General features: G+C 42.4%; 2 protein-coding genes across 4 annotated transcripts in view; both read left to right on the top strand.

Moving 5' to 3' along the window:
- The window catches only part of LOC119396605 (protein FAM102A), a 49,600-nt gene extending 38,928 nt beyond the window's left edge, over window positions 1–10,672 (top strand). For 2 of the 3 annotated variants that reach the window (XM_037663905.2, XM_037663891.2), the window contains exon 8: window positions 2,772–10,672. In XM_037663905.2, coding sequence (XP_037519833.1) covers window positions 2,772–2,972 — 201 coding nt within the window. In that variant the 3' untranslated portion in view covers window positions 2,973–10,672. The remainder of the gene's footprint in view (window positions 1–2,771) is intronic. The other variant, XM_037663898.2, reaches the window with a different exon arrangement.
- Window positions 10,673–12,950: 2,278 nt separating this feature from the next.
- Window positions 12,951–16,906, top strand: LOC119396598 (treslin). Its single transcript, XM_037663879.2, has one exon. It carries the CDS (start codon window positions 13,030–13,032, stop codon window positions 16,675–16,677), a length of 3,648 nt encoding a protein of 1,215 aa, XP_037519807.1. The 5' UTR covers window positions 12,951–13,029; the 3' UTR covers window positions 16,678–16,906.
- The last annotated feature ends 217 nt before the right edge of the window (window positions 16,907–17,123 follow it).

The raw sequence follows: 17,123 nt of genomic DNA, 5'->3' as shown, positions 1-17,123 counted from the left end.
TACTGTGAATGCGGCGTTGCCGATGTTTGACTCACCATGAGGGGTCCACGGGAAACGAGCCGCAGTATCATCCCCATGGACCTACCACGGGAGACGGCCGTCTGTGCCGGCCACCAAACCCCAAAGACCCTCGCTCCTGTTGTCTGTACGCCGGTCTATCCTCACTGACAGGGCGGCGCCACCGCGCCACCTTACACTAGAGTCACTGAAAAATTTCAGAGTACCGCAAAGGTAGGCTGCATGCGGTCAACATTAAGCAGCGGCGGCCATTTCCCTTCCAAGGGGATATTAGAAGTGACTTCCAGTCATCGATGGTTATGAATGAAGTGCGTGGTAAGCGCCGTGATTAGGAATGTGATGTGCGGCGAATGTCACCATGCGCTCGCGAACTCTCTTCGTGGCTTCATGAGTCTCATTTCGTGTCACAGGTGTGTTCGCTAGGTGCGGAGTGGTAAACATAGGTGCATGTGCTCAGTGACATCATGCAAGACACCGTTTCCTTGGACATTAGGGGAATCTTGCGTGTTTGCGCTAGATTTGTAATCTGCTGAATGTGCAGTCGGTGTTCAGGTTCACTTCACAGCGCTCGATTGCGTCCTTTGACTGATCGTTGAAGCATGCCTTGCTTGCGCAGCTTACTTGCTCAGCTTATTGATATGTGTAATAGGAGTGGTATCTGTGCGGTAATTGAAAGTTGTGCGCGATATATTTGTCTCGATGTGGAATGCTAGCATCCCAACGTACGGACAAATTGGTGTGCTCTAGCTATAATGCCGTATCTTATTTGCGAATGTGTTGTCATTTCCTAACTGATTTGTAGAAAAATAGGCTATTAAAAAATGACTGACAGCACTTAATTTACACGAGATGTGACGTGTTCTTGAGATATTGCTGTATTCCGAGAAAAAGTTTCCTTGTTGACGGGCAGCACGTGAACAGCTGGGGGTGCTGTTCTTGTGGTGCTTTTAATTTCAACTTTTTTTTATGATGCACTCATATTAAAGCTTTCTCGGTACAGTACTTCCTAGCTTTTTGGTCAGAAATAGCATAGCCCAGAAATTTTTAAAGGCATATTAAAGCAACACAGTATCTCACTTGAAACACATACACTGAACGTGTCGCAAACCAACAAGCCCTGCGGCAACAAATCCTTTTACGAAACAGTGTGTGTTTAACGTTTATCTGAGCAGTTGGAGCACATAAGAAAAAAATTTTTAAATTCTTGATCGTGATATATGCGTTTTATTTTTATGTCGTACATTCAGCTGTTCCAACTGGCCCAACGACGACTGTAATTAACAGTGAACATACATAATATTTTTTTGTTGTGACCATTTCTCACCGACTAAACCATGTTGTAAGAGTACCCTCGGCGGAATACAATGCTTTTGTATAACTCTTTTTTTCAATAAATACACTTAATAACATTCCGGGATACCATTTTCTATCACCAGAGTTTCATGCGCAATCTATCAGTCACGCTTGAGTTTTGCGCCATGGCGAATGATTATGCCACAATTGCCGTCAGGGTCTACCAGTAAACAGGTATTACTTTAATAAATCTTCGATTTCTATCTCATGCGTGACACGTTTACTCAAAATGCGTGCACAGTCTGTTCAAAAGAGACAGATATAAAGAGCAGGGCAAAATATGTAGCGCCTTGCTTTCAATCGCTGAGCAGAGTGAATAGATAAGGTGAAACATCCTATCGCACGAGAGCTTTTCCAGCAATCTTCGCGAAGGTTACTGCAGAAACAAGTGTACTTCGATGGGGCGAATTCTTTGCGGCCAACTGTATGCAGTCCCATACAATGTCGTTCTTCGACGTTTTTCCCGCACGGAATACAAAAATGAACGAGACTCCCAGATCACGTTCGGTTGCATCTTCATGGCACGTTAGGAAAGCGATGAAATACTCCTAGGGACTGTGGTACTGCTAAATGCCCGGCCACGCTGTGTGTTCAACGCGCACGCACCCAAAGCACTTGGAAGAGGATATGGCGGTGCGAGGTCACGTGATGCGAGTAAACCAATCGCATTGGCAGCGGCGCTCGGAAAACAGATGCGATACTCTGATTTTTCCAGTGACTACCTTACACTGCACGATCACAGCGCCACCTCTCGTTTGGCAGCTGTTAAACTTAACTGTGGCTAATCCGCAAGATGTGTGTGCACCGTGAGGCACAAACGACTTTACTGGGGGTGATAGCACCCCCATAGTGTTCAGGGGGAATTGTACTTGTGCATTGCTCTTCTTTTGTTTAGAGAAGGCAAAAGACTGCATGTTTGTCATCAGCGTTAATACGTACATAGTTGCATGAAGTCATATGCTATGTACTAGTTCCAGATCATCAACCAGCTTTGAAATTGCGAGGCAACCAGATATTCAGAAGCAGTGTGAATAAGGGTATTCTTTGCTTGCTTGTTTGTGTGTGTGCATTTCTTGCTTCACTGGCAGCCCTCGGTGCTTATTCCAACTTCTGACAAGCCTTCTTTTGCGAGTTCTCTAGCACAATCTCTCTTCTGCATTGTCACTTTGTTTCAGATAAGCATTGTATTTTATGTGTATATAGAACATGTGGTTGTTTGCTTGATATGAATATTTTGTTGCAGTGTTCAAAGGTTTTTTAAGAAGTGGTCTGCTTCAATATGTAGAGGTCGTAACTTCCTTATTTTGATGGCACAATGTCCATCATATAAGCATAGTCCAAGCGTGTTGTTTGAAAAGCCTGCCCGCCCCTCCCCCCCTGATTTAATCTTTATGTTGCAGAAACAGATCACTGAGGAACATCGCATGGACTCAACACGTGTCAATGCTGACCAGCTCATAGAGGATCTCATCCGCGACACAAACCTCGAGGCAGAGCCTACCGAGGGCCAGGGGTTGCAGCTCTTCATAGGAAAAGATGGAGTACCGGCTCTCAAGACTGGCACTTCGAGCAGCCTCAAAACCACCACATCTTGTGATTGAGCTCTCTTTGTGCAGCAGCCTTCTCCACCCCTGTGTGAGCTGTTGTACATCTTTCAATGTCTTCATTCTTGCTCACTTTTATTGACCCCTCCTTTTCCCCTCCTCCTTCATACTTGTCAAACCTGCCTTGTTACTTTTCCGCTTAACACTGTGCCTCTCTGGACTTAGTTGGGAAAACTTTCTTCGTTTCTTTCTCTTTCTGTGTATGCATTTGTGGAATTGGGTCATCTTTCAAGTACTGTTGGCTTGTTTTACCTGCAACCACCACTGCGAACTTCGCTTATTTCCAACCTGGCAGCAGATCCAAACTCAGAAATATAGTTGAAATGTGACTCCACTACTGCTAATGATGCACGATTCCCAGGGCTGCTTTTAGGTGCTTTTTTTATGCACGTAAGCAGGAGCAGTATGGGCTATGTGCCCTTCTTCACTAGTGACCCTTTTGCAATTTCCTCCTTTATACTTTTTAAGTGGGTTGTCTTGTTCTCCTGCACACATCTTGGGATGTTCTTTGTTTTCCTATACCCTTTTATTAAGAGCTTTATTGGCTTCACAACTGCAAGCACAGCTGGCAGCACATCCCAGCTGTATGCCATGACATTGCAGGATGTGACAAGTTAACTAGTAACGAGTTTATTTTTTGAGGTACAGTGAGAGTTTGAAATTTCTAAAAAAATTTTATGTGTATGTTCAAGAAGCTGCTTCAATCTTATACTGCAAGGAAAAAGAAAATTGAAACATAATTTTTAAACATCAAGGTAACTGAAATGTTCCTGATGTATTATGTAAGTGCTCTGTAGCAACATGAATAAATTTAGCATAATCATTTTCATAACTATATGTAGCATCTTGCTCTGTTTCTGCTCCTGACATTTGTGTCAAAAGTGCCTGTGCCAATGGACAGTGTCACCACCTGATCTTCAGTATTTGTCACTGCAGCAGCTGATAAAAATGATGTGAAATTGTAGCAGGTTAATAATATCAGCAGCATAGTTAAATTCACTATTGTTCTTCTTTGTACATTCATAGGATCACTTTACCATCCAACAAAATGTTTGGAAAAAAGATTACATCCTTAGTGTAGGGGATCTGAAATTTAGTGAAATAAGTAGTCAATATTGATATTTTTTAACCCTTTTCTCATGTATTTTTCCTGGAGACTTGTATGTATAAGGTTGAAGGTGCTGAAGTCATTGTACACTTTTGTGATCAGTTTAATGTTGCACATAAGCAAACCAGCTGCAACACTTCTGAATATTTCAGTATGTCCCTGAGACTTCTGTACATGCAGACTAAAAGACTGAAAGCTTTTCTTGTGAGATACAAGGTAGTGGGTGGAAGCTTTTTATCAGCAGATATAGGCTGATGAATTTACACATCGCACATGCTGTGCTGATCACATTGCTATGCACTCTTGTGGAAACTATATTTTTTCCCTCGGGCTGGAGTTCTCTTTCTTTATTTCCAAGTTTTCTGTTATCATTTCTGCTCTTTTTATCAATTCAGCTTCGGAGAGCAACATACTGTTCTCTAGTGACAGAATTCTAAGTGGTGTTTAGCAAGTTTTGGAAGTGGTGTTTTATGACTGCTTTGAGCATGCTCCTTGTTTTCCTCTTTGCCTCTTTTTGTTGGGCTTTTAACTTGAGTGAGAATGGAATGTCTTGTCACTGTTGTTTGTTCCAAACCCCTGCAAAGACGAGCGGCTAAAAAGCAGGTATGCTGTTCAGAAATCTCTGTTTCATTGCAGTCACCCTAGGTTATGGCTCTTCAGTTCGAACTATATCTTCATCTTGCACCCTATTCTACCTGCTAAATGTTCTTTTAGTGTCTGCCCAACCTGCGAAAATTCTTTTCTGGCTCCTCTTCATCTTTGTCTTTTTTTTTTTAACATTGGGCCACTGGGACTTTCATCAAGTAGATTTCCCATGACAGTTACCATTACAATTAGCTCACATGCTTGTGCATTCTACAAAATGTTCTAAGAAAGGAAGTGTGCAGGATGTGTCATTTTCCCAGTGCTGTTCTAACCAGCCATTGTTTTCCCATTATGTTACTGTTTGTTTCTCTCTTCTCTTGCCTTGGGCTACTGTATTTTGTGAAAATATGAGAATTTGCATGTGTATTATGCTTCAATTTGCATGGTACACAGCTTATATATAATGCGGTGAAAAACAGTGTTGAATGAAAGACTTTGAACGCATGGACCAAGTGCTGTTAGAATGAATGAGTGTCTTTCTTGCATATATGCCTGCTTAATGGCATATCTGTGTGTGTGTGTGTGTGTGTGTGTGTGTGTGTGTGTGTGTGTGTGTGTGTGTGTGTGTGTGTGTGTGTGTGTGTGTGTGTGTGTGTGTAAAATTTCACTGAATGTATGTGTCTTCTCAAGTTATACCTTCTTCAGTGTTCTGCATGCTCTGTGCTTGTTCTCGGTATGCACTATGCTGCTTACTAATGCTTGCCTATCTTCTTCAAGAACTGCGTTCTTCTGTGTTTCGCTGCTTAGCTCTCACTTTAGTGTGGCTGTGAACATCTCCTTCATGGAATGAATGTGCTTTCTCCTCATTTTTGGCAATCTTCTTCTTTTCTCTTTTATATAACTTTTGCTTTGCTCACTTGTTGAGACCAAATGTGTGCCTTCAAGTTGCTTTATATGAATGCTTTAGAATGGTTGTTATTGAATGGAAAGGCATCCTGAGCCATCTTCTCACATCTGCCCAGTGAGCTCGTGGTGGAGTTTTTTTTTTATATATGAGGCAGTTTTCTTATTTTGTCGCTGTGCTTCTCTCTTTAAAAAGGGACATATTTGTAAGAGTCTGTTTTGTGTAGGGTATTTATAGAATTTCCAGTAGTGTGGATGTTGAATATTGTCGTTATTGTGCTTTAGACATTGGTTTATGCTGGCATGCTAGCAGGAATGGGCTGGCTAATTAAATGTGTATCTAGAGAACATTTTCATTTCATGACCACCAGCATGGTGATAAAAATGAAAGCTCTGGGAAATTGTGTTCTAAAGATTAATCTCAATCCTTGAACATGAGAAGGTTAGCTATTGCAATCCTGAAAGAGAGACTACTGTTGGCTGAAATTTGTTCTTTGTGCTTAAAGATATGCAAAATCGAGGTAACAAGACTTGGGTGTCCTGCATCTTTTTTTTTTTTTTTTTTTAATTCCCCATTATTATTCAGACATATTGGAGACTTTGAGATGGTGCGCAGTTTTTGCACTATCCTGGACCAGTATAATGTAACTCTATTCTTGTCGTTTTTATTCCAAATTCGCTGTCAGGCTTCTCTGATTGGTTGAATTGGTCAGAAATATCCAGGCCTCGCCCATTTTGCCTACTGAACAAGTGGCGACCGGAAACTACAAAAACCGCTGATGCCAATTGGCAAGTACGCAAAGGTTATGCTATTTTATGCAGGACAATCTTGAAGATCTGTGGACCAGCTAGCAAGTGCGCTTCTTCTGAAACTGAACAGAAAATGGCAGCGAATTCCATCCTGAAAGAAATTAAATTACTTCACGGTTATACCACCCTGTAAAATGTAGTTGTTTGCAAATAAATTCAGTTTTGCTGCCAAATAAAGGTACCCAGTGCCAGAACGACCAGCGGATGGCCATCGAACCATACGGAGCGGGGCACTCTACAGCTACACTGAAAGAGTTTCTTTTGCTTGGCACATTATTCCGATGGGGCATTTTTGCGGATTTTGTTGCATCTCGTGACAGACAAGTGCAGTGGGCGTAGCCTGGGACCTTTTGACCAATCGAGGAGAGCACTTGACAGATATGGAACGGCAATGGAATGGAAGAGTTGTACTACATAGTGCCCCTTCTCTTGCAGAAGTAGGAAAATAAATGATCAGGTGACCGCATGACAAACACACCTTTGATAGAATATTGCCATGCGCTGGCAATATGAGTAATGGGAGGTAATTGTACTTTGTTTTATTGCTGCAGGCACTCTAATCTCTTGTTGTTGCTGCGGAGCGAACTGCATTTTTGAATAGGTCTCACCACCATCTGGTTTCCCACAACCAGCATAATTTCAGCACATGGTAGCATTGCCTGCTTTAAAGTGACATGCCATTTCTTTAACCATGTCTGAAGCAAGTAGTTCCTTTTTTCTTTTTTGCGTGTGTGTGTTTTTTGTCATAAATAACAAATGTTTTTGTCGTCTTGAAAGAAGTGGAATGTGTGTGCCACGAGTGATGCTGAAATGTAACTGATGCTTACGTTTTTAATTAGTGCGGGCTCTTTAGGGCACGGAGAATGCCTGCTTTCTCAGGTTGTTTGGTTGAAGACTGAGGGGTGGAAATGCATAGGAAATGCCATGACTGTGTGAAAAACTTCATTTTTATTTGCTTTATATTATAGAATTTAAATTGGCAGCATTGCGGGCATCTAAAATGCTCCAGTGCATTTGATTTACAACTGTATATATGTGAAGATACAGGTCCATGTGTGCTATCGTTGATCTTTGTAGTCATCTACAATAACTTTTTTTTTTTGAAAAATTATTAGCGAGCTGGCAGACTGATTTTGGGATTTTGGAAATGGCCCTGTCGTTCCCCACCACACAGTGCATTTTCTGGCATTTCTTCCTCTCATTAGCAGTTAGTAACTACCCTTGTCCTTGAACAGAGAGCATCACTTGCATGATTTTGTGTATGCAGAACTTTTTGAAGGATATAATAATTGTGCTAAAATGGAAGCATAGAGCCGGTCTTTTGCTTCCGTTTTGCCTTCCTCTTTCTTCCTGGCACCTTCTATTGGAATGCATGTGACCTTGCTGTGACATGAATGTCGTGTGTGGACCACACATTTGTCAGATAGACACGCTATGCTCAGCTCCTTACTTATTAGTCATATGCCGTTAAATATTGCTGCAGATTAACTTGTCTTGCAGTATATGTAGCCAGCTTTGTCGCATTGGTGTTCTTTCAACAGAGCTGTAAGTTTGCACATGCCAGTGGCTCATTCCTGGGCCACTGGTAGCAACTTCGGAGTGGCACAGCAATACTGCCCTGCAGGGACTGTCTGGTGTTTATGACATTCAATGAGCAGCCAGCACATTACACTCAGAAACTGGCACTAGGGACAGTAGAGTGGAGTTGTCATAGAATGAGCACAAATCAAGCAATGGCTAACTTATGTGTTGAAGCTCATTGGATTAACCCTTTCAGATCTAGCCAGCCATTTCCCCACTTGATCCTCCCACAAATATTTTATTTTGCAGAAGTCAACTTTTACTTTTTGTATCAAAATCAACAGGTTAACTGCATTTCAGAGGTAATTCCCCCCTTTTTTGTTTGTTTGATTTTTGTTTTGCAGCCTATTTGAATGCTTTTAGGCACTTAGTGGCAATACTTTGTAGTGGGACTTTCATATTTGGTCATAAACTGATGTCTCGCACATGCTTCCTACAGTGCCACTAAAAGTCAAGTTGAGTGTCACCCATTTTATTGTATGTATACATAGTCAATACCTTGGCATAATATGTTTAGTTACCAACCTACTATATGCTGTCAGTTCAGAAAGGTTGCTGTGCTACTCCGAAGGTGGTCAGTAGTCCTTGTGTTATGCAAACCACCAGCTTAAGAACCTGCAGTTTCTAGTCATTCCCATTGCACCTGTGTGTTATAGTGTGGTTTGCCAAGGCATGAATGCTCTCTTGCTCTCTTCCCTCCCTTTTATTTCCTTACCAGCAGCAATTTGGCAAAACCACATTTGTTTAAAATGCTTCGTGAACAGATTGTAATGCATTCTTGCACAAAGTTCTCATCTATGCCACGTGTTTTTCCATATAGTGAAATAATTCCAATGTTTTTTAATGTTTAGCAATTGAGACTTGACACAGCTCTTTTTTTTTCTTACCTGTGTAAATCTTGAGCAGCATGCATGAAGATCTGGTACCAAGTAGGCCATTTGTTTCCTCAATAATATCCTAGTGGAGTTGTGTGCTTTGCTTTAGTTTTTTTACCATTTCTAAATTCCAGTAGTGTCGCAGAAAATCAAGAAATCAACTGCCGAAGTGTCTGAAATGTCAGCTTTTGACAGCAGCCGAAATAATCAAGATCCTTTTTAGCACCTCTTATAAAAACTTCACAATGTTATATAATAAACTGCTGTAATTTCTCCCATCCTCTTTTTAAAAATAGGGTTGTTTCTATGTGTGATGCTTGCTGGCATTTTCAACTGATCCGTAATTATGAGTGCACTCATTGTTCACATGTAACGTGAAATTTTCGAAATTTTATTACAACAGTTGTAATGTCCAATGCTTTTTTTTTTTTCGTGGAACAATGTGTTTAGGATATTTAGCCATTACCATTGCATCATATTAAAAATCGTTCTGTTTTTGCACGTCAGGGTCATTGTAAGACTGGTGGTCAAGAAAAGTAAGGTGCATTTTATTGCCATTGAAAACTGAAGATTGCTGTAGTACAAAAGACATTTTGGCAAATGAAGGTATTCATATGTGGAAAACAAGTGAAATTATTTACATTTGTAGATTTTTGCTTCTTTCTCTGCCCCCAGGTTTTTGTCACTTTGCCCCCCCCCCCCCTTTTTTTTTAATGTGCATGCCAAATAAATTTACAGAATTCTCTCATGTTGCGTTTTCACCGTTAGCGCTCATGCAGCTTAAACCAAAGCATGCCAGTGAGCACAGCATTTTCTTTAGCACTTTTTGTTGTACGCTGAGGCAAAGCTTGTTGCATGCATACTATTCAGTGGTGTTGCATAACTTTCCTCTGTTAGGCAAAGTGCTGCAAGATTTCATTGCTGTGTTTTTCCCAGTTATCCATTGGTTGATTCCTAGCCTGGTGTGGTTAATACAGGCACTTAGAAGTAACTGGAGGGCTACAGCAGACTGCCAGCTCAAATTTTAGCCAAAGAGTTTTGGCGCTGACTACAGGCTGCTCCAACTGGGGCTTCAGTAACCCTTGGTGCTGATTACCTGGCTGGCTGTTGTACAGCCTTGGCCATGCATAGTAACATTTAGTCTTCTATCAACAGTCCCTGTTTGCCATGTGCTTTAATCCTTTGTTTTCTGCCTCGAGCATCGAAAGCCTTAACAAACTTGCAGTTATATGAAGCTTTACTTACTTTTGATCTGGCTGTATCCCTCACAATCTCATTTCAGTTACTTTAAAGGTCTTGAGATTCACTTGTGAGCACTCCTCTACCTGACTACATGATCAGCAGTAACTTCAGTTGCCACTAAGACAAGCAGTGAGCAGATGATATGGTGAGAGACACACAAATGACTATTTGCATTTGTGATGCATTTGCAAGCACCTCTACTTTAGAAGGCTGACAGCTTCATGTTCAATTTTGTCCTACTTTCATTTCATGAGTACATGAAGGAGGAACATATTTCGATGTTTAGTCAAAAGGCAGAATGGTTCAGCATGCATTTTTCAGGTTTGCCACATCACAAACATGGTGCCAAAAACAGATGTGCGGGGGTGGGAAAGAACACCTATTTTTTTGACCAGCTGTTAATACCGCAATTTTTTATATCACTTTGACACAACTTTTAAAATGCTGTTTTGTGTCGGATGGAGCCACTCTTTTGTTGTGCAGATTTTCAAAACCTGAACTTCATAAAAAAAAAATGTCGAAAATTTAGAGGTGAATTGGTTGTATGGATGTTGCACGTTTTGACTAACTGAATAAACTGAGTATTACTGTGATGCCCTGGTGATTTGTGTTATTGGGGGGAACTTAAAAATGCTCAACTTGTATGCAAACTGACACAACTTGTTACCATTTTGTTTATGAATCCTTTTTGGTTTGTACCTCTGACCAGATCAATAGCTCCCCTTGGAAAGGGTCCTAATGTGTTTTTATTTACTGGTTCCATTCAGGGCTTGCGTATACATTACCGGCACAAGCAATTAAAGGGATACTGAAGAGAATTATCGTTAAATTAACCTCATGTTAGTAAATTATCCTTTCACATTACCAAAAGCACGACTCCTGCTGCAAGGAGATTATTGGCAAGTAGAAAAACAAACAAAAAGAATATTGCAGGTGGCGTTCGTATGTGGGAAAAAAAGTAAAAATGCCACCTTGAAGTTCCTGCATCAATTCACCGTGATGCCATAGATTTTGACAGTGCCTATATAGTTCTTAACCATTTAACAACCATTGATAAATGTAGTGAAACTTTGTACCAATGATGACTGCAGTCATCAAGAATAAAAATTTGTCTGGCCTATTGCATGTAGTTGTGATTTATGACACTAGGTGGACACAATGTCGATGTTGTGCCATTTGTGTTGTACTTTTCATTATATTGCCACCTCTGATAATCCCGTGTATAACATGGCTGCCTCCTCACCACAAGGGAATGAATGCATGCATAAAAGAAAGTGTTCTGATGACACCTCATCAGATGACAGCTCTGGAGTTCTATACGGAAATGGAAAATGATGTCTTCTCATCTAAGGAGTCTGATGACATCCGGGCCATGAAGCGAAACTTTCTTTAAGCAATTTTGCTTGCTCTATTTAGGAAATAAAGAAACCCCATTGAATTGAAATAATGGTGCCATTTTATTCAGAAAACAAAGCTCTACAAACTGAGCATTTAAAAAAAAAATTCTGGTAAGTTTGGTAGGATTTTTTTTCACGATCATGTACGGGTTAATTGGGAAAAATACAGCACATTGTTCTCCGAGGGGGCCTCACACTTAACGTACCAGGTTTCAAGAAACTTTGTTTTGTCAATGTGAACAAAAAAAAATACATTGAAATTTGTGACTTCATGCTGACATCTGCAGACATTTCTGCACAAAATTTAAAAATAAAACTTACCTTGATTCTCTCCTCTAATAAAATCTATGATGGTGTTAATGACAGTAGAGTTTTTCAGAGAAGAATTTATCAGTCATAATTGATTCATTGTTTCACTTTAGTGTCCCTTTAAACTCAAGTGATAGCATGATCCATGATCCCGATCAACTGCAACTGGTCCCAGCTAAAACTAAATGCAAGACAGGATTTAGAATGGTCCTCGGTTGATTCGATGAACCTGTTGCTTAATGGTTAGCAGCACATGTTTACTGTTGCAGCTGAGACCAGACAAAACCATTGTCATTTTTGTCATGAGAAGAAGTCCAGGGACCAATAGGTGTTGTTTTTTTCCTTAGCAGCTTGAGTAATGGCTCAAGCTGCAATGGCTCAAGCCCAAGTGCACATGTTTGACCAGTTCAATTTTTCGCTAGTGCCATGATCTCGAGCTTTCGCTTACGACTGTGCAATTTTGGTCTGATCTACTGGTTCACCTGCGAAGGGGAGCCAATCACTAGTGGTGCACTATTATTAGCTTATCCGCGGCAGCAGCCTTTCCGCTCGCTTGTTTCACTCCTCTTTCCCCTCCTCTAACGACGCTGCGCCGCGCTCTCAGTGCGGGGGACAACTACGACAAGCACAATAATTAAAGAAAATACAAAAGCTACACGCGCGTTAGTTTCAAACCAATTATGCCACGAGGCCGTGCATTAATTTGAAATGCTGCTAGTTGAGCTCGATTCGACACTCTTGTGAGTGGTGGGACTGGCATGCAGCACAAAGGACAGATGCGTGCGCAACCGTTCCTTGCGCGACCGGTGCTAGTCGCATGTGTGAATGAGCCTTAACCGCCCTAACTCAGTGCCAATACTCAACCAACGTCATTGATCGCCACTGTTCGCTGCACTGTGCGTTCAAAATAAATTGGCCCAAGGTGCTCAGTAGGTGTGCTTACTTCAAAATTCGCGCAATTTTCTCTCCCTCTCTTTTTGTCTCGGTTTTCGCGCAGTGCACGGCAAAATATGCGACGCAAAGGCCCAGAGAGTGAGTTATCAAATGGAAACCGATACTTTTATTTACAGGTAAACAAGTGGTAAACTGCGACTCTCTTTGTTATCAGGGGTGGCCTTTTCAAACAGAAAGTTGGCCGGTTGGCAACATTGGGTCATCCGTAGCGGACAATTTCCGTCATGGCTTGAACGGCGCGTTGTGTGTTGCTGTACAAAGTTCGCGAGTGATGTTTCTACCCGCGAAACATGTTTCAGTCGACGAAAGTGGTATTTTTGGTGGATGTAGCGTCGTTCTTCAGCCGCGAAGACCGACTGAATGTCGCTGACTACCAGCAGGCCGTGAACGCGGTCAAATACTGCTGCCTGAAGTTTCTCACGCACTTTGGCACGAACAGGACCCGGTGGGGTTACAAGTTTTACAACAGCAACGGCCTTGCCCGTCAGCGTATGGAGAAGCGCCTATTCTGCGAGTTCAACCTGGAAACTTTCGATGATTTCGAGGACGATCTCGTCAGGCGATTTGAACACTACAGGCAAGCGTGCGAAGCAATTGGCCGCAGTGGTTCTCGCAACACAACCGAAAAAGATCCCCCCTGCAGTGTCCTGCGTGCTGCACTGACACAGATATTCTCTGAATACCAGTGGGACGCTCCTAGCCTTTCGTCGCCCGTCAAGTGGAAATCGAGAAAACGTAAGAGAAAGTGTGTGAGCGAAACCTGCGAAGGTGAAGAGGATGTGAACTACGTATTTAACATATCGCCTTGCCCGCATACCGACGTCGATGTTGCCGCCTTCTTGGGCAGATCAGCCACTGCATGTGCGGATGTTGCAGATGAAATTCTCCCCGCCCACGTTCGTCGCCTGCTGTTCGCCAACGCGTCGGTCAAGTTTTTCTGGATTGACACGACATCCCTGGAAGTCACCCTTGACCGTGGCACGACAGCTAGCCCCAAGCTTCGGAGTGCTATAACGGCTCTTGGAGGAGACGTTATATGTATATCAACGCTTGTAGCTGCTGGAAGTGTTTGTCTAGGCCCGGACGGACGGGTAGCAACACATGGGCCCCTTAGTGCTGTTCCTTTTTGTGATGTGGCTGGCTCTTATTTTTCCACGGCCATCGGGCACAAGGCTCAACAGCCAATGACTCCCGTAGTGTATAACGGGACCCACATTGGATCGGCTGTGCTGTGCCATAATTCCTCTCGCGTGACCGAGGAGCCTGTCGCTGCTGAAGACTGGAAAGAGATACGGATATTGTGTAGAACACAACAAGATGCTAGGCTGTGTATTTTTCAGTCCACTCGGGTACAGATATTTCGCTGTGCTGGCACGAGCTTGCATACCTACTCAAAGACTTCTGCCACTGCATTGAGTGAAATGCTGGCCTGTCTTGTGAATGACAACGGTGCACTTTTTGTTGAACTGTCATTGAACCACTCTTGTCTTAGACACTCTGGTTTTCTGTTCCCCATAGATTATGCTTCATTTTCTGTGCACATTATCACAGAGCCAGCTGTGATGACACCAATGGCATTGTCAGAAAATGCTGGCAAGGAATTTGCAGATGGTAACAGAGATGAAATGAAACAAATGGGCATCCTGTGGAAAAGTAGTGCATGTTCACGTTTGGAGAAACCCTTTGCGGCAAATGTGCTTGAAAGGTGGTTTGTCCCTACTTCCATCAGTTGTGTAGTTGATACTAACAGCAAGCAGGCACATTCCACTTCTCAAGACTACATGCTCAAGTTGCTGCGACGAGAGTACCGGACAAAACTCCCAGTCAGTAAGGGCAAGGGTGAACATAGAATTATGAGTGATGAGCCCACGCGACCAGTGTCTGTGCCTAATATGCGCAGATGCCTTAGTGTTTCTTTTCCTGTTGTGTCTGCATCAGAGGAGACCATTGAAGCCACCTCACTTAGCCAAAATGCACTTGTTGCAACACCTTGCTCTGATGTTGACCAACTCGTCATTCATCTCAAGGAATGTTATGATGCTGCACTTGATGCAGAATTGCCAGCCTCCTTGTTGACATGTGCCCAGAACATAGTCAGTGTGGTGAAGCGGCTTGCTGAAAGTCAACAAAGTGAACTAAGTAGTAGTGAAACTGCTTGCAAGGTGCTTAGGACTCACTTCACTTTGAGCTGTGTTCAAATTGCAGAGAAGTATGTGAACCATAAAGATGATGACAGCTTCAAACGTCGTGTTAATGAATATCAGCTGCAAGCACTGTTGGCACTGGAGGAGGAAGTGAACTTTCAGCCAGCAGGCAATTGTGTGGAAAGAGTAACATCTCTGCTTCGAACGCTTTCCTTTATTTACAACCCAGCATGTGCTAGTGAATTTTTGAAAGGAATTGTGAGCGCCACCTATCTAGCAACCCTTAAAGACATTCTTACGGAAATTGCAGAGGAGCTAAACATTCAGATTCTTTCCACTCAGCTTGATACTTCGCTTGGTTCTGAAGGGGACTTTTTTCAGTTGGGATCTGTTCCCTCTATGCAGTCACAGGAGTCGTATCTGTCAAGTATTCCATCGTCACTCAGTTTAATGCGGGGTACTGACAGCACTAATGCTGCGGAGAACAAAGCTTTGGTCAGAGTGGACCTTTCGCAGCCACTAGCACTTGAGAAGCGTCAAATTGTGGTAAAGCAGGCTTCCACAAAGCACAGAGGAAGTGAATCCAAATCATTAAGAAAACATGCAAAGAGGGCAAGGACAGAGGATGTGCAGAGTAATGAAAACGAAGTAGGTTGCAAAAAGTCACAAAGGGGCATAACTTCAACACCAAAAGCAAAACGTCGTCGTGTCCTAAAGACAACATTTGTACCAGAAACACCTCATGGGAAACAAGGAAGGAAGGCCGTTCAGCGTCGGCAAGAGCTACTGAGGAAAAAATGTAGTGTTACGATCACATTGCCAGTAGTGGAGGAAACTCCTGAAAAGAAACACTTCTTTCAACCAACAACTTCAAAATCTCAGACCCCGGTTAAATATTCTGCTGTGGAAATTCTGAGCAATGCTGAAATGCAGTATGCTCAGAGCAGCACAACACCAAAGAGGAGCCTCCGGCCAAAGATGCTTTTTTCTCATGTGCAAGCAACGCCACCTGAGTGGAATAGTTCAGAATGCCTGTTCAGTTCTCCCATCAGTGATGTTGAGCAGGTGCCCAAAATTGAGAAGACACCTAAAAAATTTGCGTCTAGAGGTAGCGAGTTACATACAGGGAATGAACTACGGTGTACCGTGACACCACGAAGAAGAGTTTCAAAGAAACTTTTGAGTTCTCCTTCAACACCAAAGTCCGCACTTCATTTTTCCAGTATTGTTGATTCATCTCCAGCCGTCAAGCGAATGCTCTCAAAGTCGCCAACTACCACTTTGACAAGGCAGACATTGTTCCCAAAGACTGAAACACCAAGACAGTTGTTCAGTATGAAAAGTCACAGAAGCTCACCGGTTAAGACTGTAGACTCGTTGGACGATCTAGTGGCAGCTCAGGCTAGCTCTGATACCCAGTCATTTTCCACCTCTACAGAACAAATTTTACGGGCAGACAATGATGGTGTACTGACTGCGACTTCTGCATCATCAGAAACCTCTGTTAGCTCACCAGTGTTGCCAGAGTGCACATCTCGCTTTACACGTAGTAAATCGCGTGAAACAGGCCTTTCACCACACGAACTATTTGTATTATCCCAGAGGAGCCCAGTGAAAAAGGGAAACCATGTGTCTAAGAAGAGAGGGAACAAAACAGTGGGTTGTGCTATGTTGAAAGACAATGACCAAACTCCAAGACACAGAGTGACAAAGAAAGTTTCATACACTCCTCCATCTGCACTGAGTTTGTTACACCTTACTAGCTCTCCCATGCTGTTAAAGAAGACCAAGTAATTGTGCTGGTGGGATGTTTTAATGAGTGCATTTATCTGTACTTTTATCTTTAGTGCATACTGGGCATGTTCTGAATGTTGTTGGTGTTTACACCTGGCAGAAATAATGTAAGTATGTACAGAAAATTGCTTTGTATTACACGCCATTTTATGCTCAAATGAGTGTTGCTTATTGTACAGGGAAGAGTGCTGTGTGAATGTCTGAAATAATCAATGTAATTTTACATCATCATGCATCCTTCTTCCCTCACTTGCTTTGTGCATAGTGGGCACAAATAGTTTTATGATGGTTGTGGTTTGAGCAAATTGCAAGGCAAGATTGGGATATTATTTTTTGCCAATGAATAGATGCATTATTTTCTATGACGCTGCTTCATTCCAATTTTCAGTCCAAAATATCATGGTCTTTTGTGGCTTACACAACGCAACTTGACATCCTCAGAATCA

Source organism: Rhipicephalus sanguineus, chromosome 1 (assembly GCF_013339695.2).
Source record: "Rhipicephalus sanguineus isolate Rsan-2018 chromosome 1, BIME_Rsan_1.4, whole genome shotgun sequence".
In the NCBI taxonomy this organism is placed as follows: domain Eukaryota; kingdom Metazoa; phylum Arthropoda; class Arachnida; order Ixodida; family Ixodidae; genus Rhipicephalus; species Rhipicephalus sanguineus.
The sequence above is the reverse complement of the archived record's forward strand: the minus strand, read 5'-3'. Positions and strand labels throughout refer to the sequence as shown.